Below are 25,538 nucleotides of genomic sequence, written 5' to 3' on the forward strand. Positions count from 1 at the left end.
TGGTGATTTACATTTGTACTTATTTGTACAGATCATAATACACGAATACAAAATGCATGCTGCGTGTTCACAATACATTTGGCATGATATTGATCCCATAACAGTACCAGCTTGTCACAGATTGCACCACCAAGACATGATTACTACTTAAGAGTCGGGGCTCGGACCCTCATTGGCTGAATTTGCTCTCCGCCCTTTTCAGCAACTTTTCAGGGAAAAAACCTGTCATTTCTGCATTTGTCTATTTCATTACTGTAACAGTTCCCGAGAACGACCTACAGGACGGCATCTTACCTGCTGTAGACATCATGCATAAGGTTTTCTCCCGATTCAACGGCCCATGTTTGGATCGGGTAAAAGACACCTACAATGTCTTTACTGGCTTGGCCAAATTCCATCGGCCTAGTGGTAAGTTACCTTGGTGATGTCGACGTGTTAACAGAGACCGACCACACAAGACTCAAATTCTTGTTTGGATGATATGTATCGGAATGTCTGTCTGCGTTTTTTGGTTTTGCGGTCTAGTTTGATTGCTTTTGTGGACCTTTTAGTCGGCAAAATATAGTTGTGGTCATTAGAACTTTGCACTTCAACTTGCAGTAGAGTAAGGCTCGATGAGCGCAACGATTCAACTTGCAGTAGAGTAAGGCTCGATGAGCGCAACGATTCAACTTGCAGTAGAGTAAGGCTCGATGAGCGCAACGATTCAACTTGCAGTAGAGTAAGGCTCGTTGAGCGCAACGATTCAACTTGCAGTAGAGTAACGCTCGATGAGCGCAACGATTCAACTTGCAGTAGAGTAACGCTCGTTGAGCGCAACGATTCAACTTGCAGTAGAGTAAGGCTCGTTGAGCGCAACGATTCAACTTGCAGTAGAGTAACGCTCGATGAGCGCAACGATTCAACTTGCAGTAGAGTAACGCTCGATGAGCGCAACGATTCAACTTGCAGTAGAGTAACGCTCGATGAGCGCAACGATTCAACTTGCAGTAGAGTAACGCTCGATGAGCGCAACGATTCAACTTGCAGTAGAGTAACGCTCGATGAGCGCAACGATTCAACTTGCAGTAGAGTAAGGCTCGTTGAGCGCAACGATTCAACTTGCAGTAGAGTAACGCTCGATGAGCGCAACGATTCAACTTGCAGTAGAGTAACGCTCGTTGAGCGCAACGATTCAACTTGCAGTAGAGTAACGCTCGATGAGCGCAACGATTCAACTTGCAGTAGAGTAACGCTCGATGAGCGCAACGATTCAACTTGCAGTAGAGTAAGGCTCGATGAGCGCAACGATTCAACTTGCAGTAGAGTAACGCTCGTTGAGCGCAACGATTCAACTTGCAGTAGAGTAACGCTCGATGAGCGCAACGATTCAACTTGCAGTAGAGTAACGCTCGTTGAGCGCAACGATTCAACTTGCAGTAGAGTAACGCTCGTTGAGCGCAACGATTCAACTTGCAGTAGAGTAAGGCTCGATGAGCGCAACGATTCAACTTGCAGTAGAGTAACGCTCGTTGAGCGCAACGATTCAACTTGCAGTAGAGTAACGCTCGATGAGCGCAACGATTCAACTTGCAGTAGAGTAACGCTCGATGAGCGCAACGATTCAACTTGCAGTAGAGTAACGCTCGATGAGCGCAACGATTCAACTTGCAGTAGAGTAAGGCTCGATGAGCGCAACGATTCAACTTGCAGTAGAGTAAGGCTCGATGAGCGCAACGATTCAACTTGCAGTAGAGTAACGCTCGATGAGCGCAACGATTCAACTTGCAGTAGAGTAAGGCTCGATGAGCGCAACGATTCAACTTGCAGTAGAGTAAGGCTCGATGAGCGCAACGATTCAACTTGCAGTAGAGTAACGCTCGATGAGCGCAACGATTCAACTTGCAGTAGAGTAACGCTCGATGAGCGCAACGATTCAACTTGCAGTAGAGTAACGCTCGATGAGCGCAACGATTCAACTTGCAGTAGAGTAACGCTCGATGAGCGCAACGATTCAACTTGCAGTAGAGTAAGGCTCGATGAGCGCAACGATTCAACTTGCAGTAGAGTAACGCTCGTTGAGCGCAACGATTCAACTTGCAGTAGAGTAACGCTCGTTGAGCGCAACGATTCAACTTGCAGTAGAGTAAGGCTCGATGAGCGCAACGATTCAACTTGCAGTAGAGTAACGCTCGATGAGCGCAACGATTCAACTTGCAGTAGAGTAACGCTCGATGAGCGCAACGATTCAACTTGCAGTAGAGTAAGGCTCGATGAGCGCAACGATTCAACTTGCAGTAGAGTAACGCTCGTTGAGCGCAACGATTCAACTTGCAGTAGAGTAACGCTCGATGAGCGCAACGATTCAACTTGCAGTAGAGTAACGCTCGATGAGCGCAACGATTCAACTTGCAGTAGAGTAACGCTCGTTGAGCGCAACGATTCAACTTGCAGTAGAGTAACGCTCGTTGAGCGCAACGATTCAACTTGCAGTAGAGTAACGCTCGATGAGCGCAACGATTCAACTTGCAGTAGAGTAAGGCTCGATGAGCGCAACGATTCAACTTGCAGTAGAGTAACGCTCGATGAGCGCAACGATTCAACTTGCAGTAGAGTAACGCTCGATGAGCGCAACGATTCAACTTGCAGTAGAGTAACGCTCGATGAGCGCAACGATTCAACTTGCAGTAGAGTAACGCTCGTTGAGCGCAACGATTCAACTTGCAGTAGAGTAACGCTCGATGAGCGCAACGATTCAACTTGCAGTAGAGTAACGCTCGTTGAGCGCAACGATTCAACTTGCAGTAGAGTAACGCTCGATGAGCGCAACGATTCAACTTGCAGTAGAGTAACGCTCGTTGAGCGCAACGATTCAACTTGCAGTAGAGTAACGCTCGATGAGCGCAACGATTCAACTTGCAGTAGAGTAGCGCTTGTTGAGCGCAACGATTCAACTTGCAGTAGAGTAGCGCTTGTTGAGCGCAACGATTCAACTTGCAGTAGAGTAACGCTCGTTGAGCGCAACGATTCAACTTGCAGTAGAGTAACGCTCGTTGAGCGCAACGATTCAACTTGCAGTAGAGTAACGCTCGTTGAGCGCAACGATTCAACTTGCAGTAGAGTAACGCTCGTTGAGCGCAACGATTCAACTTGCAGTAGAGTAACGCTCGATGAGCGCAACGATTCAACTTGCAGTAGAGTAACGCTCGTTGAGCGCAACGATTCAACTTGCAGTAGAGTAACGCTCGATGAGCGCAACGATTCAACTTGCAGTAGAGTAACGCTCGATGAGCGCAACGATTCAACTTGCAGTAGAGTAACGCTCGATGAGCGCAACGATTCAACTTGCAGTAGAGTAACGCTCGTTGAGCGCAACGATTCAACTTGCAGTAGAGTAACGCTCGATGAGCGCAACGATTCAACTTGCAGTAGAGTAAGGCTCGATGAGCGCAACGATTCAACTTGCAGTAGAGTAACGCTCGATGAGCGCAACGATTCAACTTGCAGTAGAGTAACGCTCGATGAGCGCAACGATTCAACTTGCAGTAGAGTAACGCTCGATGAGCGCAACGATTCAACTTGCAGTAGAGTAACGCTCGATGAGCGCAACGATTCAACTTGCAGTAGAGTAACGCTCGATGAGCGCAACGATTCAACTTGCAGTAGAGTAACGCTCGTTGAGCGCAACGATTCAACTTGCAGTAGAGTAACGCTCGTTGAGCGCAACGATTCAACTTGCAGTAGAGTAAGGCTCGTTGAGCGCAACGATTCAACTTGCAGTAGAGTAACGCTCGATGAGCGCAACGATTCAACTTGCAGTAGAGTAACGCTCGTTGAGCGCAACGATTCAACTTGCAGTAGAGTAACGCTCGATGAGCGCAACGATTCAACTTGCAGTAGAGTAAGGCTCGTTGAGCGCAACGATTCAACTTGCAGTAGAGTAACGCTCGATGAGCGCAACGATTCAACTTGCAGTAGAGTAACGCTCGATGAGCGCAACGATTCAACTTGCAGTAGAGTAACGCTCGATGAGCGCAACGATTCAACTTGCAGTAGAGTAACGCTCGTTGAGCGCAACGATTCAACTTGCAGTAGAGTAACGCTCGATGAGCGCAACGATTCAACTTGCAGTAGAGTAACGCTCGTTGAGCGCAACGATTCAACTTGCAGTAGAGTAACGCTCGATGAGCGCAACGATTCAACTTGCAGTAGAGTAACGCTCGATGAGCGCAACGATTCAACTTGCAGTAGAGTAACGCTCGATGAGCGCAACGATTCAACTTGCAGTAGAGTAACGCTCGATGAGCGCAACGATTCAACTTGCAGTAGAGTAAGGCTCGATGAGCGCAACGATTCAACTTGCAGTAGAGTAACGCTCGATGAGCGCAACGATTCAACTTGCAGTAGAGTAACGCTCGTTGAGCGCAACGATTCAACTTGCAGTAGAGTAACGCTCGATGAGCGCAACGATTCAACTTGCAGTAGAGTAACGCTCGATGAGCGCAACGATTCAACTTGCAGTAGAGTAACGCTCGTTGAGCGCAACGATTCAACTTGCAGTAGAGTAACGCTCGTTGAGCGCAACGATTCAACTTGCAGTAGAGTAACGCTCGATGAGCGCAACGATTCAACTTGCAGTAGAGTAACGCTCGATGAGCGCAACGATTCAACTTGCAGTAGAGTAACGCTCGTTGAGCGCAACGATTCAACTTGCAGTAGAGTAACGCTCGATGAGCGCAACGATTCAACTTGCAGTAGAGTAAGGCTCGATGAGCGCAACGATTCAACTTGCAGTAGAGTAAGGCTCGATGAGCGCAACGATTCAACTTGCAGTAGAGTAAGGCTCGATGAGCGCAACGATTCAACTTGCAGTAGAGTAACGCTCGATGAGCGCAACGATTCAACTTGCAGTAGAGTAACGCTCGATGAGCGCAACGATTCAACTTGCAGTAGAGTAACGCTCGTTGAGCGCAACGATTCAACTTGCAGTAGAGTAACGCTCGATGAGCGCAACGATTCAACTTGCAGTAGAGTAACGCTCGATGAGCGCAACGATTCAACTTGCAGTAGAGTAACGCTCGATGAGCGCAACGATTCAACTTGCAGTAGAGTAACGCTCGATGAGCGCAACGATTCAACTTGCAGTAGAGTAACGCTCGTTGAGCGCAACGATTCAACTTGCAGTAGAGTAACGCTCGATGAGCGCAACGATTCAACTTGCAGTAGAGTAACGCTCGATGAGCGCAACGATTCAACTTGCAGTAGAGTAACGCTCGATGAGCGCAACGATTCAACTTGCAGTAGAGTAACGCTCGATGAGCGCAACGATTCAACTTCGCTCGTTGAGCGCAACGATTCAACTTGCAGTAGAGTAGCGCTTGTTGAGCGCAACGATGCCATGAATAACCTTCTGTAATCTTTATATTAGGCCTAGGGAAAACTTGAGCTTTGACAGTGTAATATTAAGTCATTGTAAATGTTTAAGCACATGAATTAGGTGTACCATTTGTTTATTGCTTATTTGATCTGGTCATATAATTCATTTATTATTATAACTGATTTGTATCACTTTGTGCATGAGGATCTTAAAAGTTTGTCCTTTATCTCACCTGCCTTCCCAAAGTAACCTACATCTGTTCTACCAGATACAGTATCAGTTATCTGAGATGCCCTAACAAGCAACCTGGCTTCATGAGATATGATAAGGTTATCCATTTCCTTGGCGACCTTAAGTACATTTTATTATTCATTGATGGGCAGGATAAACCCTGGGAGGTTATTCACATAACGTTGGCACACTGTCTTCACGTTGTCCTCCTCCCCCTCTAAAATAGCCGGTATAATTGATTGTACCTTGTAAAGCACTGAGCTGTCTGTTCAAATGACTAGTACACAGCTCAGACACCCATGCATACTCCACAAGAACACTGACCTGTTCACCGGACGTGCTACCTGTCCCAGACCTGCTGTTTTCAACTCTCTAGAGACAGCAGGAGCGGTAGAGATACTCAGAATGATCGGCTATGAAAAGCCAACTGACATTTACTCCTGAGGTGCTGACCTGTTGCACCCTCGACAACCACTGTCATTATTGTTATTTGACCCTGCTGGTCATCTATGAACATTTGAACATCTTGGCCATGTTCTATTATAATCTCCACTATGCACAGCCAGAAGAGGACTGGCCACCCCTCATAGCCTGGTTCCTCTCTAGGTTTCTTCCTAGGTTCTGGCCTTTCTAGGGAGTTTTTCCTAGCCACATTGTTTCTACACCTGCATTGCTTGCTGTTTGGGGTTTTAGGCTGGGTTTCTGTACAGCACTTTGTGACATCAGCTGATGTAAGAAGGGCTTTATAAATACATTCGATTGATTGATGCCACCAGGGGTCTACTCTCTTCATAGTCCCCAAGTCCAGAATGGACTCTGGAAATCGCACAGCCATGACTACATGTACAGTAACTCTATTCCACATCATGCAATGAGTAAAGTCTGATTTAAAACACAGATAAAACTACACATTATGGAACGATGCGGACTGTGAAGAGACACACACACAAGCGCACGCATGCATACGCACACACGCCAGCAGAGGCACTCTACACACACGTATGTATGGTGCTATTATACATGTTGTATTTTAGATATGTAGTGGTGAAATAATGTTATATGTACCATTTTATTCTTTTTTTTGCCTTAACTTGTTTGGACCCCAGGAAGAGTAGCTGCAGCCTTGGCAGGAACTAATGGGGATCCATAATAAACACCAGGAAGAGTAGCTGCTGCCTTGGCAGGAACTAATGGGGATCCATAATAAACCCCAGGAAGAGTAGCTGCAGCCTTGGCAGGAACTAATGAGGATCCATAATAAACCCTAGGAAGAGTAGCTGCAGCCTTGGCAGGAACTAATGGGGAGCCATAATAAACCCCAGGAAGAGTAGCTGCAGCCTTGGCAGGAACTAATGGGGATCCATAATAAACCACAGGAAGAGTAGCTGCAGCCTGGACAGGAACTAATGGGGATCCATAATAAACCCCAGGAAGAATAGCTGCAGCCTTGACAGGAACTAGTGGGGATCCATAATAAACCCCAGGAAGAGTAGCTGCTGCCTTGGCAGGAACTAATGGGGATCCATAATAAACCACAGGAAGAGTAGCTGCAGCCTGGACAGGAACTAATGGGGATCCATAATAAACCCCAGGAAGAGTAGCTGCAGCCTTGACAGGAACTAATGGGGATACATAATAAACCCCAGGAAGAGTAGCTGCAGCCTTGGCAGGAACTAATGGGGATCCATAATAAACCCCAGGAAGAGTAACTGCTGCCTTGGCAGGAACTAATGGGGAGCTATAATAAACCCCAGAAAGAGTAGCTGCAGCCTTGGCAGGAACTAATGGGGATCCATAATAAACCCCAGGAAGAGTAGCTGCAGCCTTGGCAGGAACTAATGGGGATCCATAATAAACCACAGGAAGAGTAGCTGCAGCCTGGACAGGAACTAATGGGGATCCATAATAAACCCCAGGAAGAGTAGCTGCAGCCTTGACAGGAACTAATGGGGATCCATAATAAACCCCAGGAAGAGCAGCTGCAGCCTTGGCAGGAACTAATGGGGATCCATAATAAACCCCAGGAAGAGTAGCTGCTGCCTTGGCAGGAACTAATGGGGATCCATAATAAACCCCAGGAAGAGTAGCTGCTGCCTTGGCAGGAACTAATGGGGATCCATAATAAACCCCAGGAAGAGTAGCTGCTGCCTTGGCAGGAACTAATGGGGATCCATAATAAACCCCAGGAAGAGTAGCTGCTGCCTTGGCAGGAACTAATGGGGATCCATAATAAACCCCAGGAAGAGTAGCTGCTGCCTGGACAGGAACTAATGGGGATCCATAATAAACCCCAGGAAGAGTAGCTGCTGCCTGGACAGGAACTAATGGGGATCCATAATAAACCCCAGGAAGAGTAGCTGCTGCCTTGGCAGGAACTAATGGGGAGCCATAATAAACCCCAGGAAGAGTAGCTGCTGCCTTGGCAGGAACTAATGGGGAGCCATAATAAACCCCAGGAAGAGTAGCTGCTGCCTTGGCAGGAACTAATGGGGATCCATAATAAACCCCAGGAAGAGTAGCTGCTGCCTTGGCAGGAACTAATGGGGATCCATAATAAACCCCAGGAAGAGTAGCTGCTGCCTTGGCAGGAACTAATGGGGATCCATAATAAACCCCAGGAAGAGTAGCTGCAGCCTTGGCAGGAACTAATGGGGATCCATAATAAACCCCAGGAAGAGTACTATAGCTGCTGCCTTGGCAGGAACTAATGGGGATCCATAATAAACCCCAGGAAGAGTAGCTGCTGCCTTGGCAGGAACTAATGGGGATCCATAATAAATACAAACAAACAAAACAACAACAAAGGTCTCTGCTCTCTCATCCATAGTTGTAAATCGTTGTATCCTGAGTTGACCTATACATTACATTATATAGTGCACGTATACATATCAAAGTGTCAACCCCCCCCCCCCCCCCCCCCCCCCCCCCTCTAAATTAAGGATAATTGATTGTACCATTTTAAATAGGACAACTAGACTGCTCAACTTGGATACACTAGCACACCTTGCCTTTTTGACCTATGGCCCAGGGTGTTCAGAAAGCCTGTCTCAGCTAACTTAATTAAAGTGTAGGAAAGCCTAAGTACATGTAAGAAGGCCTAAGTACATTTTAACTGTACCTGTCACAGTACAGTACCTTGACCAAGGGCCAAAGGGTCATGGACTAATTATGCCTCGGCTTACAGTCTCTAAATACTAAGGCTAAGCCTGAAATGGCAACCTGTTCACTATATAGTGCACTACTTTTGACCTGAGCCCTATGGGCCCTGTTTAAATGTAGTGCACTATTAGGGAATAGGGTGCCATTTCGGACGCGATATAAGTATTTTTCCTGTGGTTACCTGGCTGGTTTACAGTAACAGGTCTGGAGGTAACTACCTGGCTGGTTTACAGTAACAGGTCTGGAGGTAACTACCTGGCTGGTTTACAGTAACAGGTCTGGAGGTAACTACCTGGCTGGTTTACAGTAACAGGTCTGGAGGTAACTACCTGGCTGGTTTACAGTAACAGGTCTGGAGGTAACTACCTGGCTGGTTTACAGTAACAGGTCTGGAGGTAACTACCTGGCTGGTTTACAGTAACAGGTCTGGAGGTAACTACCTGGCTGGTTTACAGTAACAGGTCTGGAGGTAACTACCTGGCTGGTTTACAGTACAGTAACAGGTCTGGAGGGAACTACCTGGCTGGTTTACAGTAACAGATCTAGAGGGAACTCGGTATCACCACAGGGCTTTGGTGTTAATAATAGTAACATGCTCATGAAATCTCTCTCGCACGTCTCACTGCATTGCAGCAGGCAACTGTCAACACATCTATTTCTGACCAAGGCTACGTCTGAAATTGCACCCTATTACCTTTGTGGAGAAAAACTTTCGACCGGAGTTCACAGGGCTCTGGTTGAAACTAGTGCACTGTAAATAGGGAACAGGGTGGAATTTTTGAATGCAGACATAGAGCTGGATTCAATCCGTATCGCCGAAATTCAGTGCTATAGCGTGATTGAAATTTAAAGGTAATTTCCGATTGAGCCGACATATGCAACGTTTACCATGAATGCCCTCTCCAGTAACGTGGGAACATTGCCTTTAAATTTATATTGCGCTGCAGCGCAGCTCTTCAGCGCTACAGATGGAAGGGGGCCCTTAATCTTCTTTCCAATCCTCTCCTCTTCCAGGTGCATTATTTAAAAAGTCTGCAGTGAAACACCCACCCCCTGACCTCCCTGAGATGCCCCCATGTAGCTTTAATCCAGAAGAATACAAGGTACAGTAAGAATGTAGCTTTAATCCAGAAGAATACAAGGTACAGTAAGAATGTAGCTTAATCCAGAAGAATACAAGGTACAGTAAGAATGTAGCTTTAATCCAGAGGAATACAAGTTTCAGTAAGAATGTAGCTTTAATCCAGAGGAATACAAGGTACAGTAAGAATGTAGCTTTAATCCAGAAGAATACAAGGTACAGTACGAATGTAGCTTTAATCCAGAGGAATACAAGGTACAGTAAGAATGTAGCTTTAATCCAGAGGAATACAAGTTGTGGAGAAAAAAAAAGTAACCTTTATTTAACTAGGCAAGTCAGTTAATCACGGTCGGTTGTGATACAGACTGGAATCGAACCAGGGTGTCTCTAGTGACGCCTCAAGCACTGAGATGCAGTGCCTTGGACCGCTGCGCCACTCGGGAGCCCAAGTTACAGTCAGAATGTAGCTTTAATCCAGAGGAATACAAGTTACAGTAAGAATGTAGCTTTAATCCAGAGGAATACAAGTTACAGTAAGAATGTAGCTTTAATCCAGAGGAATACAAGTTACAGTCAGAATGTAGCTTTAATCCAGAGGAATACAAGTTACAGTAAGAAGGCAGGGTTTACATTGACACTCCAAGTTTGTTAAACTTAGAACAGTGCCGGGTTTGAGTCAATTCCATTTTATTACAGTCAATTCAGGAAGTAAAATAAATTCTAAATTCCTGAGCAGAAAATTATAATTATAATGCGGAAATTTTGAATTTCACTTTACTTCCTGAATTGACTAAATTGACCCCGAACCCTGTTGCTAAATTTCAGTAACAGTGTATTCATCTTAGTATAGTGTGTATAAGTTCTTGCCTTTTATAATATAATCTACCCAGGACATTCATATTGAACATGGGATCTTTATTCTAGGGCATGTCCAAAGAGCGTATGATGGAGATTCGGAGACAGAACTGCAACCCAATGACCATGAAAGTGACCTACTACAAGAAGCCAGTGTACATCCACCAGGGACACATGCAGTGGCTGTGGGATGTGGACGGGAGGCGCTACCTAGACCTGTTTGCTGGCGTTGCCACTGTCAGCGTGGGGCACTGCCACCCGTAAAAACCTTTCATATACCCATCACGATCCACCTAGCCTGAGCACCCGTCTACAGTTTTTGGCTTGACAATGAACAATGAAGTTGGAAAGAGCACAAAAACATCTGGGACCAGGCTACTGTATTTAAATAAAGTTCCAAGGATCCTCTGAACATTTCTAAGTTGTTACTGATGTTGTGTCTCTGTAGAAAGGTGACGGCGGCGGCAGAGAAGCAGCTGCGAAAGCTGTGGCACACGACTAACATCTACGTGTATTCCCCTCTGCATGAGTACACTGAGAAGCTAGCTGCCACCCTGCCAGACCCGCTGAAGGTACAGTACCATACCTTTGTTTGTTTTGTTTATTTCTACGTATGATTACTGTGACGTTTCACCACCACACACACAGAACTTTATCTGCAATATTGGTCCGGTTCCGCAGTTCCACATGTTCCGGATGACCAAACCCATGGGCATCCATTGTATGGATTTCTATTGAGACAAAGCCCCATAATTGCAAACATGAATATCCTGTCTGTACCTGTGTTTCCTGCTAGGTTATCTACCTGACAAACAGTGGCTCTGAGGCCAACGACCTGGCTATGCTCATGGCTAGGCTACACACAGGGAACTTTGACGTCATCACACTGAGGTAACCCTGGCTACGGTTTGGTTTTTATTGGTTTACTGAATGAATGTTCCTCTGTGATAATAAGTGGTTGTTTTGTCTCTTTTCTATGCAGTGAGTTAACAGACTGATGGATAACAGTGTGTGGTGGTAGTACCTTTTACTCTCGTGTTACCTCACAGGAGAAGTTTGACCTGCTTCCTCACTCAAAACAGGGAGAACAGTCTGATCATAAACTAAACTGTGAATTAACTCTGGTCGCCTGTCTGTTGCAGGGGGTCCTACCATGGTGGCAGTCCACATACTATGGGTCTCACCTCCAATGCAGCCTATAAGTATCCTGTTGCATCTGGGTTAGGCTGCCACAACGTAAGTATGAGATGGCGATCACTACTGTCTGTCACCAGGGCTGGCCCGCTTATTAGGCAGCCGCCTATGAGGGCAGCTTTTTCTGAGATAAACTGACCAAGACGCACCTCCAACAACACATAAAACCTCACATAATTATGCTCCAAAACAATGACAGTTTCTCTCAACCGGTGGCATGTGGGCTTTTTAGGTGAGCGCTGACGCCGCCCTGTGATAAGCAGTGCCCACTTTGTCAAAGGCAAGGATGCAAAATATGTATCTTGTCCATTCCCAGCATGCCTCTCCAGGGTGCAGTTGGAGAGATGCATCTCTGCTGCGCTCCACCAACGTTCTGTCCAAAAAAACTATCTGTCATAAATCATGTAGCAGATACAGGATATGTTAGAGTATGTGGCCTTTTCTGGAGCCTACAGGCTGGAGATAAAATGGATGACAATGTAATGAGACGGACACTTTTTACATCATGCAGGTTTCTCCAATGAAATAGCCTAACCTAAATGCTGCCCAATCAAAAAAAATGATCTGACATGTTAAACCAACAATATACCCTAAAAACAAGACCGGTCAAAGTAAAATGGACAATATGGAATGGGCAATCAGGCTACTCAAAACTGCTGTCCAAAAGTTTCATCCCATGGGCTAAATTGTCATGATCAGTGGTTTCAAGTTTGTATCTGTCAATTTTTTACGAGCTGATCAAGGCGAAAAAGAAAATACTTATTCTGCATTTCCCGCTGCGCAAACACATTGCAAATAGGTGCAGGAAAGTTCCTCATAAAGTTGGGTAGCTAATATTCAGAGCTTAAATAGACAAATTGATTAGTCACAGGAATCAGGACTAATAAAGCCAGCCTGTTGTACAAATGGTGTGCCTACCACATGGATGGGCATTCATAATATTCTGTTGTGGGCCAACAATGGTATGCTACACCCCAGTAAGTATAGGGTGTTGGACTTTTATATTCCACGTCCCTGGACGTTGGTTTTTGGTCCGGACCAAATCTGAAACAATCATAGACGTTTATGTTTGGTTCAGATTTTGTCCGGTCTGGACCAGCTTTGATTTGGCCCAAACATAGACATCTATATATGTCATCTTTTCAACTTCCATTCAGAACCAAAAGTAAACGTGATTTCAACACATGGAAAATAAGTATTTTCACCTTTCATTCAGAACCTAACTTCAACACAGTGGTGTGTATTCATGGATGCCAAGAGAAGCAAAACATTTAAAAAAAAACATAAAATAGATAAATTATCTTTCTTCTCTCTGGGTGTCATTCATAATTTCCCTTCAATTCTCAAGAGGCTGAATGTATCTCACCGGAGAAAGCATTCGAGCGAGTGAAACAACACCCCTCTGTCTCTGTACATGTATGCCATCTATCTCCTTCTGTCTGGTCCAAAAGAATATGATGTTGCCGCACGTAGCATTAAAATGCAAAGGAAGCCAGCTAGCATTTGGCCTCCCTTGATAAAAAAAAAGGTACAAATAATAGCCAATCAGCGTTGAGCTAAACTGAGTGAGCTCAACTGTGAATGTTCCTGGCGCACCAAAAAAAGGTGTCAAGGGAGTCCAGTGTGGATTTGGTGTCATTCCTATCAAATCGTATCGAGAGCATACGTCATTGACAGAAACAACTTGAATTGTGTTGTCCTCCAGTGGCTAGCTGGCTAGCTAGCTAGCTAGAGTTGGACCTTTCCTAAATTAGCCATGGATGGAGATAGGGATTTGTTTTTTTGTTTTTATTTAATTCTACGTACTGGCCAATGATTATAACGGCAATTCTGAACCAGCTATGAATTCGTACATTTTGCCCCTGACCTAAGAGGATGGAAGTTCAATATGTAGCTAGATGTAAAAGGCTAATGTTAACTAGCTAACGTTGCCCATGAAAGGAAGTTAGGCTAGTGAGCAAGAATTTTAGTCCGGTAGCCTTAGACAAATAAAAGCGTGTACTGTATGACCGTTTTGAGTGATGGACTGTTTCCTCAAAATGAAAGAGAGGAGGATGGCATTGGAATTTCTCTACAAGTAGGGTGAGTCAACATGTTTTTCTACTTGCAAGAACACCACTCTTAAATCAGAAACAGACAACCACATCATATTTAGCTTATGTTGATTGGACAAAATGGTTATTGGTATATTTTAGTTGTCACTATTAGACTAAGTATAGGTGATTTGATGATGTTGACATGTGGAAGTTTAAATGGTACTGGAATAGTGGAGGCAGCTGTTTTCTTTGCGACTTGCAGTAACTCTCTGTGGTTCTAAATCAATAGTTGTTTAGTGGTTTGAAAATGTCGGAAATATTAACTTGCTTGACCATGCTTTAGGTCAGTGGTTCCCAACCAGGGGTACTAGGACCCCTGAGGGTTCTTGGTCTATCCATAGGGGGTACTTGGTCTATCCACAGGGGGTACTTGAGAAGACCCATGAGACCATAGGCTTACTGGTAAAATGCACATGAGGGGGTACTTCAGGGGTACTCTGGGCAGAGCAAAATTCAGTTGGTGGTACAGTAAGCAAAAAAGGTTGTGAACCGCTGCTGTAGGTTATGTAGCTGTTTGTTACATGCGATATGCTTTGTGGACTTCACAGCACAGATGTTGCTCTCCGGTTTTGTGATGAAACAAAGGTGTGGTTGAATTTATTCTGCCACTGTGTCTTCTTATTGTCTTGGCCTGAGACGTATATATCACGGTGTCAAGGCATGTGAAGTAACAGGTTATAGAGCAAACAACACAATTATCACAACACATAGGTTGTAATATGTCTTTTTTTGGGGGGGGGGGGGGGGGGGGTGCTTCCCCTGTGATTTTACACACGCTACTGCTTCAATGTCTGGAAAGATACATATATATTAGACGTCTTTTCAACATAATTTTGCTTACTTGGACTATTCTAGTAGGGGTGGCAATTGTGTGGTCTTGCCTAGGGCAGCAGAACAGCCAGGACCAGCCCTGTCTGTTACTATCTATTAATGAAGTTTTAGGTCCCAGGACCTGAGTTTGATGAATGACAGAATAGTCATTTTCCACCCATGACACTTTATATCTTACATTCTTACATTGTAAACTACAATGGCCGATCTATTACAGCAACCTGGGTTTTAAAACCTATGAGATTTATTTGAAGCTATGCCGCAGTGAGTATGAGACAGGTTTAACCTCAATTTGGCTCTTCTCCTCCCAGACCATGTGTCCTGATGTATTTGCTGGCCCATGGGGAGGAAGCAACTGTAGAGACTCCCCAATCCAGACCATTAGGGACTGTAGCTGTCCTCAAGGTACAGTAAAACACACACACATATATACACACACACACCCGGGTGTAGTCATCTATGAACCACCAGGGAGGTCTTATGAGTCTCCAAATTACACACACGTGCGCAAACAGACACAACCCCCCCACCCAAACACAGACACAACCCCACCCACCCACCCAAACACTGAAACTCAGCATTAGGCTTAGACTGTATCCTGCCTTCTGGTTGGTTCAACCTTCAACCCACTGCAGCTTAGTTAGAGACGGATATATTCTTGAACACACTGAGCACAGGGTGAGATGGGATTTATATCATTAGGAGTGTTTACATAGGTCATACTGATCTAGGATGATAATTTGGGCCAGTTTGCTACAGCAGGAAAATAATCCTGCAGCAACAGGAAATATGAATTACTATTTGGATTAAACATTTTTTATTGAGGTTGATAAAAAAATTTGTGAGGGCAAATCAAGTGTGACATTACATTTTTTTGTGAGGGCAAATCAAGTGTGACATTACATTTTTTTGTGAGGGCAAATCAAGTGTGACATTACATTTTTTTGTGAGGGCAAATCAAGTGTGACATTACATTTTTTTGTGAGGGCAAATCAAGTGTGACTTTATAAACTTTTTAGAAGCCTTTTTAAACCTTAAGTACACAAGTTAGCATTTTGTGCTGTGCAGGAACATTTCTCAGCAACAAAACAGTGATCAAATTAGGCTAACATTCTACATCTGTAGCCAGGGCTTTATTATATCATGTGACCAGGCCTATTATTACACTGCCTATTTTGTGCATTATAATACATAATGCTACGGGGATATTCTATCGATAGAAAGTCTTAATGTATTTTCCAACATCAACTGTTAATGCTGTTTTGTGCTAAATCCTGTTTTGTCTGTGCTAAAGTATGTCGCAGACTATAGACAGAGGGGGAATTTTAGTCATATTCAATCAAAACCTGTATCTGGTTGTAAAACTCCAGCAGTATGTTATTCTGCTTAGTTGAATAAGGGTGAGGGTTATGCAGCAAATCTGAAAATCAATCTAAAGCCAATAATACTTTTTTACAGTCCAGTTCAAAAGTCCTATTTTTATCAAACATTAACCGTTTCCTAGAAAATTCTTCAACCTGTTCACTTTATAACTCCCTGCCTGTCAGCTAGTAACTCTACTGCACCTGGAAATCTGTCAGACAAGTTGCATGATCCAGTGTTTACACTACCTTGAAAGAGGAAGTTTAAGTAAGGGTAAAAATGTGTAACAGCATTAATCCTGTTTGGTTGTTGGTGTTGAAACACATTGTTACCCTTGATTGCTGACATGCAAAACATTTTTGGGAGTATATCGACAATGGATTAATGAAACAAATACCAAAAAAATAGAATTTTGTTTTGGAATTTTCCTTTAATTTACTTTCGTTCTTCAATTGCAGGATCATGTACGGCGAATGACAAATACATTGGGCAGCTGAACGAGGTCTTTGCCACCAGTGTTCCCAGTCGTATCGCTGCTTTCTTCGCTGAACCTATTATGGTACAGTTCTTATGGTTCAGTTATCATTCCAACATCTCCATTGCTACAAAAAGTAGGGAAAAGGCTAATTATATGGCTCTAAACAAGAAGCGGTGACTAAAAACACATACAGTAAGAACAATGTAGCAGATTGCTATGGGGAACAAATCACAAGCTGAAGAAGCCAACTCTTAATTGGCTATCATTCCAGCTCAGCTAACAAAGGCTAATTATCTTCATAGGAGAGACGGGCTGAAATATATTTACATCTACATAAGCTATATACTACTGGTTCTAGTGGTCATGCATGTGGTTAGCATTGTTGCTCCCGAGTGGTGCAGCAGTCTAAGGCACTGCATCTCAGTGCTAGAGGCGTCACTACAGACCATGGTTCAATTCCAGGCTGTTTCACAACCGGCCATGGTTGGGAGTCCCATAGGGCGGCGCACAATTGGCCCAGCATCATCCAGGTTAGGGTTTGGCCGTGGTAGGCAGTCATTGTAAATAGTTAAAAGACTTGCTTAGTTAAATAAATGGTTATTTCTAGCTCCATATAATCTGACAAGTACAGCCAATTAAATGTACATTTCATTATTTATCTTCTAGGTCCAATATAAACGTGACTCGTTGTGGAGATGTTGCATTACAGATTTGTCATGTATTTGAGTGTTTACTGCTGAAAATAAACAATTTTCACAGGATAGTTGTGGTTTCATATATTGTTTAATTGTTATCTTATATTGCTTTGTGTATTTCTACAGGGAGTTGGAGGAGCTGTCCAATACCCCAAGAACTTCCTGAAGGATACCTACAAACTTGTGAGGGAGAGAGGTGGGGTTTGCATTGCAGATGAGGTTAGATACTTTTTATATATTCCATCCTTGTATATTTTCAATATTCCTATTTGTTTATATATCATTAATTACATATAACAAACAACAACTATATAGATGCTTCAGAAATCATTAATAAGCAAGTCATCATGCTACATGGATGTCAAAAGGGTTACGTCCACATAGATCTGTATGTCAACCATGTTTCCTGGTTGTACCTGGTCTTCTCTGCATCAGGTCCAGACAGGGTTTGGCCGCACAGGAAGTCACTTCTGGGGGTTCCAAGGTCATGATGTCATACCAGACATTGTCACCATGGCAAAGGGCATCGCTAATGGCTTTCCTATGGGAGCGGTTGTCACGACACCTGGTAAGACAGGAAGCATTTTATTTATTTACCACCTCAGTGGAGGGGAAGAAGGTATAGGACTTCACACCGTCACACAGATGTCCGTAGCTACTGCTTAATAAAACAATGAATGGATAGAAACGTCTTCGGTCTTCCCCAACACACACACAGGGTCAGCAGCGTCTCTCGATGGAGAGCGATTGTGGGGGTTTAGGAACGGAAACCCCAGGGTGATGTTGATACTTACATAACGTATTTGCTCACTGCCATCATCCTTCAGTCAATTCAGGATGTAAATAGAAATTCTAATTTGATTTCTCCTAATTGAAGTCATCACATCATGCTATACAGTGGAAACTAACTCTGGAACCTTACAGGTTCTATAACTGAGAACCCTAATGCAGGTTCTGTAAGGACAGTGATGCAGGTTCTGTAAGGACAGTGATGCGGGTTCTGTAAGGACAGTGATGCAGGTTCTGTAAGGACAGTGATGCGGGTTCTGTAAGGACAATGATACAGGTTCTGTAAGGACAGTGATGCGGGTTCTGTAAGGACAGTGATGCAGGTTTTATAAGGACAGTGATACAGGTTCTGTAACTGAGAAATGTGATACTGGTTCTAAAAGTGAAAGCCGTGATATTCAGTACCAGTCAAAAGTTTGGACACTTATTCATGCAAGGTTTTTTCTTTATTTTTACTATTTTCTACATTGTAAAATAATAGTGAAGACATCAAAACTATGAAATCACACATATGGAATCATGTTGTAACCAAAAAAGTGTTAAACATATCAAAATATATTTTATATTTGAGATTCTTCAAGTAGCCACCCTTTGCCTTGATGAGAGCTTTGCACACTCTTGGCATTCTCTCAACCAGCTTCAGGAAGTATTCACCTGGAATGCATTTCAATTAACAGGTGTGCCTTGTTAATTTGTGGAATTTCTTTCCTTCTTATTGCGTTTGAGCCAATCAGTCATGTTGTGTCAAGGTAGGGGTGGTATACAGAAGATGGCCCTATTTGGTATAAGACCAAGTCCATATTATGGCAAGAACAGCTCAAATAAGCAAAGAGAAATGACAGTTCATCAAGATATGAAGGTCAGTCAATGCGGAACATTTCAAAAACTTTGAAAGTTTCTACAAGTGCAGTCGCAAAAACCATCAAGCGCTATGATGAAGCTGGGTCTCATGAGGACCGCCACAAGAAAGGAAGACCCAGAGTAACCTCTGCTGCAGAGGATAAGTTCATTAGAGTTACCAGACTCAGAAATCGGCAATTAACTGCACCTCAGATTGCAGGACAAATAAATGCTTCACACAGTTTAAGTAACAGACACATCTCACAACAACTGTTCAGAGGAGACTGTGTGAATCAGTCCTTTATGGTCAAATTGCTGCAAAGAAACCACTACTAAAGGACACCAATAAGAAGAGACTTGCTTGGGCCATGAAACACAAGCAATGGCCATTAGACCGGTGGAAATCTGTCCTTTGGTCTGATGAGTCCAAACTTGAGATTTTTGGTTCTAACCGCTGTCTTTGTGAGATGCAGAGTAGGTGAACGGATGATCTCCGCATGTGTGGTTCCCACTGTGAAGCATGGAGGAGGTGTGATGTTGCTTTGCTGGTGACACTGTCAGTGATTTTATTTAGAATTCAAGGCACACTTAACCAGCATGGCTACCACAGCATTCTGCAGCTATACACCATCCCATCTGGTTTGCACTTAGTGAGACTATCATTTGTTTTTCAACAGGACAGTGATCCAACACACCTCCAGGCTGTGTAAGGGCTATTTGACCAAGGAGAGTGATGGCGTGCTGCATCAGATGACCTGGCCTCCACAATCACCCGACCTCAACCCAATTGAGATGGTTTGGGATGAGTTGAACAGCAGAGTGAAGGAAAAGCAGCCAACGAGTGCTCAGCATATGTAGGAACTCCTTCAAGACTGTTGGGAAAGCATTCCAGGTGAAGCTGGTTGAGAGAATGCCAAGAGTGTGCAAAGCTGTCAAGGCAAAGGGTGGCTACTTTGAAGAATCTCAAATATTGAGATTGACGTCAGACAACACACCACTGTCTCTGACTGTGTGTCTGTGCCAGTGCATGTGTTGAGGTGTGAGGCAACATAACCAGCTAACCCTTCGAGGATCAGTCTCAGCTTTCAACAGGTCTCAGAGTGTAGTAATAATCACTATTGTAATGTGGTATTGATTTCCCTTGTTCTGGATTCCTCCACTTTTCAGTCCGTGGCCTGTGGTCTGTATCAAGGGTTGGAACCCGTTCAAGGAACAGAACCCAAACTGAAAGTGATCTATACTGTTCCGGAACAGAACCGTTATTTTAAAAACATGGGAACTGGTTAATAACTGAATTTTTTTTCCAGTCCCACAAAAATCGCAACAAAGCGCCTATGCAAGCCCTCTCATATAAAGTTATTCCATCGTCTGCCAGCTGGAAATCTTTGACAGTAGTGGTGTGTGTGTAGGTTACTTGCCCCTCCCCTCTGAAGCATAGGTTACCTACTGATGACGTTACAAGCACAATTTAGAAATTAGAGAGCGATGTTTAATTAGAGAAGAATGGATTTACTTTTTCAATGCTAGTTAAGTACTGAGTGTACAAAACATTAAGGACACCTGCTCTTTCCATGACATAGAATGACCAGGTGAAAGCTATGATCCCTTATTGATGTCACTTGTTAAATCCACTTCAATCAGTGTAGATGAAGGGGAGGAGACAGGTTAAAGAAGGAGTTTTAAGCCTTGAGACATGGATTGTGTGTGTGTGTGTGTCATTCAGAGGGTAAATGGGCAAGACAAAATATTTACGTGCCTTTGAACGGGGTATGGTAGTAGGTACCAGGCGCACGGGTTTGTGTCAAGAACTGCAACGCTGCTGGGTTTTTCACGCTCAACAGTTTCCCGTGTGTATCGAGAATGGTCCACCACCCAAAGGACATCCAGCCAACTTGACACAACTGTGGAAAACAGCATCCCTGTGGAACACTTTTGACACCTTGTAGAATCCATGCCCCAATGAATTGAGGCTGTTCTGGGGGCGAAAGGGGTTGCAACTCAATATTAGGAAGGTTTCCTTAATGTTTTATGCACTCAGTGTATATTTTCACATTGGACTTAACTACAAAAAGGTGAGGTGTTTTGAATTTTAGTGTTGCTCTGCACAGCTTGTTAGCTGGCTAACGTTTGCTCTGGTCCAACGTTAAACCAACTCGGAAGTTGACATTCAAAGTTCCTCCATAGAAGCCACTCCTCCTAGGTATAATTCTGTGGTACTAATTCAGATAATGTATGTCATAACAAGATGCCTAGCGCTTAAAGGCAAGCTTGCTCACCCTCAAAATGTCAGTTGCATCTCTAGCCCTATCATGTGACTGGTAGCATAATGTGTGTCTGTGTTTGTCTTTCAGTATGACTAAACTGTGCTGTTACGGCAAAATACAATTTGCTCTTCATGACTTAACTTTACAGATTAAATCACTTCCCCACTCCACAATATAAACATGTACTTGTCTAACCAGTCGAGAACTTTGTTGCTGGTTAGAACAGTGGAACAGAACTAAAAAAAAGAATGGTTCTGTTCAGAACAAAACGATTGGAAAATAATTTGGGTTTCAACCCCTGGTCTGTTTACACGATAAGCTCTGTTCAGTTCGCACGTGTTCATCAGACTAGGGTGTAATCAGTTCAACATCCCCCTGATGACCCTTGAGTTGGGCCACACACACACAAACACACACCAGAGGAGGCTGGTGGGAGGAGCTATAGGAGGACAGGCTATTGGTAATGGCTGGAAAGAATAGATATCAAATACATAGGTATCAATATGTATCAAATACATAGGTATGAATATGTATCAAACACATAAAACATATGGAAACCACATTTGACTCCATTCCATTAATTCCATTTCAGCCATTACAATGAGCCCATCCACCTCTGACTGACACACACACACTCTCTATCTCTCCTATGAATCCTTCTATGGAAGGAGTTTTTTCCCTAGAATGATGAGGTGTGAAGTGAGCTGTCACACTCAGCTCTGGTTGTGACTTGTTTTCCAGAGATTGCCGCTTCATTTGCCAAAGGAGTTCACTTCAACACGTTCGGTGGTAATCCTGTGGCTTGTGCCATCGCCTCATCTGTTCTGGATGTAAGCTGAAACCCACCCAACTAAACCAGTGTTTCTCAACATCCAGTCCTCCAGTAGCCCCAACAGCACACATTTGGATTGTAGGTGTAACGGATGTGAAATGGCTAGCTAGTTAGCGGGTACGCGCTACTAGCGTTTCAATCAGTTACGTCACTTGCTCTGAAACCTAGAAGTAGTGTTGCCCCTTGCTCTGCAAGGGCCGCGGCTTTTGTGGAGCGATGGGTAACGATGCTTCGTGGGTGTCAGTTGTTGATGTGTGCAGAAGGTCCCTGGTTCGCGCCCGTGTCAGGGCGAGGGGACGTACTAAAGTTATACTGTTACATTGATGCTGTTGACCCGGATCACTGGTTGCTGCGGAAAAGGAGGAGGTTGAAAGGGGGGTGAGTGTAACGGATGTGAAATGGCTAGCTAGTTAGCGGGTACGCGCTACTAGCGTTTCAATCAGTTACGTCACTTGCTCTGAAACCTAGAAGTAGTGTTGCACCTTGCTCTGCAAGGGCCGCGGCTTTTGTGGAGCGATGGGTAACGATGCTTCGTGGGCGACCGTTGTTGATGTGTGCAGAGGGTCCCTGGTTCGCGCCCGTATCGGGGCGAGGGGACGGTTTAAAGTTATACTGTTACATAGGCCCGGACAAAAACACAACTGATTCAACTCAAGAGGGCTTGATGATTAGTTGAATCAGGGGTGCTATTCCAGGGCTACAATAACAATGTGTGCTGTTGGTGGTACTGGAGGACCAGGGTTGGTGGTACTGGAGGACTGGATGTTGAGAAACACTGAACTAAACTACCATCTATGATCTGAGCTACTGTTTATAAATCATTTTCTTCTGCATTTCAATTTACTTTATGCCACATGCTTATTATTAGAATTTGCCCTAAATTGTTTTCTATATTTTAAGAGTATATTAGAGTACCATAAAAGTAGATTTCAGCTTTAGAATTTGCATGTCACAGAAGTATACATAATTTTATCGCATTGCTAATGCACCATAGAAATATGACTATAATTGCACTTCCATGTTGCAAGCCACCATTATTCTTGCACCATTACTCCATGTATTAATGTTCCACCATTAATCTTGCACCATTACTCCATGTGTTAATGTTCCACCATTATTCTTGCACCATTACTCCATGTGTTAATGTTGCTAAATGTTCCACCATTATTCTTGCACCATTACTCCATGTGTTAATGTTGCTAAATGTTCCACCATTATTTTTGCACCATTAACTCCATGTGTTAATGTTGCTAAATGTTCCACCATTATTCTTGCACCATTACTCCATGTGTTAATGTTGCTAAATGTTCCACCATTATTCTTGCACCATTAACTCCATGTGTTAATGTTCCACCATAGAAATAGAGTTGCTTACTATAATTGTATTTCACCACCAGACCATGGAGGAGGACGGCACTCAGCAGATCAGCCACAACGTGGGGACTTATCTGCTGACAGAGCTGGCCAAGATGAGGGACAAGTATGAGATCATCGGGGATGTCCGAGGGAAGGGACTGCAGATTGGAGTGGAGATGGTGAAAGATAAGGTGAGAGGTCCTAGTCCACACTATGGTGAAAGATAGGGTGCATTGTACAGTAAGAGCAATGCAAATGAACATTTTAATTAATTAAAGTTAATGGTTAATGAGTTAATGGCTAATTGGGGAGACCTAATCGTTTTTTTGTCTACATAATATTATGCGCTTTATTCTCAGATGGATTAATAATTTGTCTTAGATTAGTGAAATGATTAGCATAATTGGTTAAATGATTATTCTCTTGTTTTATACTATATCTATACAATGTCTATACAACATCCTGTTTAACCAAGAACTATCACTCACATAGCATGCGACTTGAACGCGTTTCTGTGCCCTCTCACATGGTCATGATTCAGTTCAGAGAAGTTCAGTTCAAGTTACTTATTAATCACGAGTAGAGAGTTCTGCATAACGACAGAGCAGGCCTGAACATAACCACTGTCCTAACCCTCCAACCCACCCACAGTCTCCCTCTCTCTGCCTCACTCTCTCTCTTGCTCTGTCCTCTATCTATCCCTCCCTCTCAGGCGAGCCGCAAACCTCTCCCACCAGCAGCCATGAGTGAGATCTTCGAAGACACCAAAGACATGGGTGTTCTGATTGGGAAGGGAGGAGTGTATGGACAGGTAATGGAGGAGTATATGGACAGGTACTCAAATTCCCCGTCTGTCCTGTCAGTCAGGATCCGCCTGCTAGTAAGCCTTAGCTATGTGGTCTGTCGTGAACCTACATGGCTCCAAAGCAATGTAACAAACCAAGTATCAGATCAGTCCATTCAGGTTAGAGTTAATGATAAGTCCTGGGAATGTAGAGCGGGAGGACAAAAGGGCGCCTTGCTGTTTTCGGCTTTTGTCATAGTATGCTATTTTCTGTTCATTTGCATATTCGGTTTGGGTAAAGAATGCACAGATCACTTTGACAGCTTGAGGATTTGAGGTGCCACTTGTTTTAGGAAATACTTCCTGACCCACAGAGGTTAGTTATCTATGAACATACTGTTAATAGCTCTTTCCCACTCACACCCGCTCTCTCTCTGACCCACAGACGTTCCGGATCAAGCCCCCTATGTGTATCACCAGGGACGATGCAGACTTCTTCTTGGCTGTGTTTAACCAGGCCCTACACAACTACATGGAAGATCATCATTAGGCCTGGCTTTCACCTGGTCACTTCTTTCAGATAGATCAAAGGAGGAGTACAGATTTTAGGCAATTGAGAAAGAGACAAGCACTTCAATCACCATTCATCCATGTGAATAAGAAAGACACTAGAGGACCCTCATCTCTCCCACACGATGCAGGACATCATCAACGCTCAAGAGCCCTACATACAAAATGCATGAAGATGGCGTTTGAGGTAGCCTGGATCCAGGTCTGTTTTGTCTTGCATGACCACAATCATAGGAGTTGGGTTTTACAGCACCAACAGATCTGGGACCAGGCTAGCGTTGGGGTGTCAGTTCACTTGATATGAGTCTTAACCAGATTTAGATATGGCACCATGCTTTCTGTTGTTCAAATTGACTACATGTAGCTTTTGAGGCACATAAATTAGTTGATTGTAATCATATGTAGAAAACCTGAAGATTTACTGATATCTGTTTGTCTCTGTACTGGAACTCATTTTGTTGTAGGTTTAAAATGTGTATTTAAAAAAAGAAATGTTATTGATTAGTATTAACTGTGAATATATTCACTTTTAACCTCAGGAAAGGAAACTAAACTAAATCCTGCCCACATACTGCCAGTGAGAGGACCACGGACAAACTTTGGTATCTGAAATAAAAATAAAAAGTCTGAAATAAAGCCGACCAGTATTTTACTTGTCAGTCTATTCCATTACCTTTTGAGTGCATATAAAGCCCAATAGATCTTGAGACTTTGGGTAGACAAGTACTTGCTTAGGTATAGATTAAATACGTTGAGTAGGATGGT

General features: G+C 43.8%; 1 protein-coding gene across 1 annotated transcript; it reads left to right on the plus strand.

Annotated features, from left to right (window-relative positions):
- The first annotated feature begins 203 nt into the window (after nucleotides 1–203).
- agxt2 (alanine--glyoxylate aminotransferase 2) lies at nucleotides 204–25,420 on the plus strand. Its single transcript, XM_038989589.1, has 14 exons — nucleotides 204–408; nucleotides 9,761–9,849; nucleotides 10,752–10,942; nucleotides 11,131–11,254; nucleotides 11,479–11,573; nucleotides 11,825–11,918; nucleotides 15,115–15,208; nucleotides 16,624–16,724; nucleotides 17,465–17,557; nucleotides 17,774–17,906; nucleotides 21,973–22,061; nucleotides 23,461–23,610; nucleotides 24,132–24,230; nucleotides 24,649–25,420. Exons 1-14 carry the CDS (start codon nucleotides 309–311, stop codon nucleotides 24,751–24,753), a joined length of 1,557 nt encoding a protein of 518 aa, XP_038845517.1. The 5' UTR covers nucleotides 204–308; the 3' UTR covers nucleotides 24,754–25,420.
- The last annotated feature ends 118 nt before the right edge of the window (nucleotides 25,421–25,538 follow it).

The sequence above is a fragment of the Salvelinus namaycush genome, chromosome 3 (genome assembly GCF_016432855.1).
Source record: "Salvelinus namaycush isolate Seneca chromosome 3, SaNama_1.0, whole genome shotgun sequence".
NCBI lineage: Eukaryota > Metazoa > Chordata > Actinopteri > Salmoniformes > Salmonidae > Salvelinus > Salvelinus namaycush.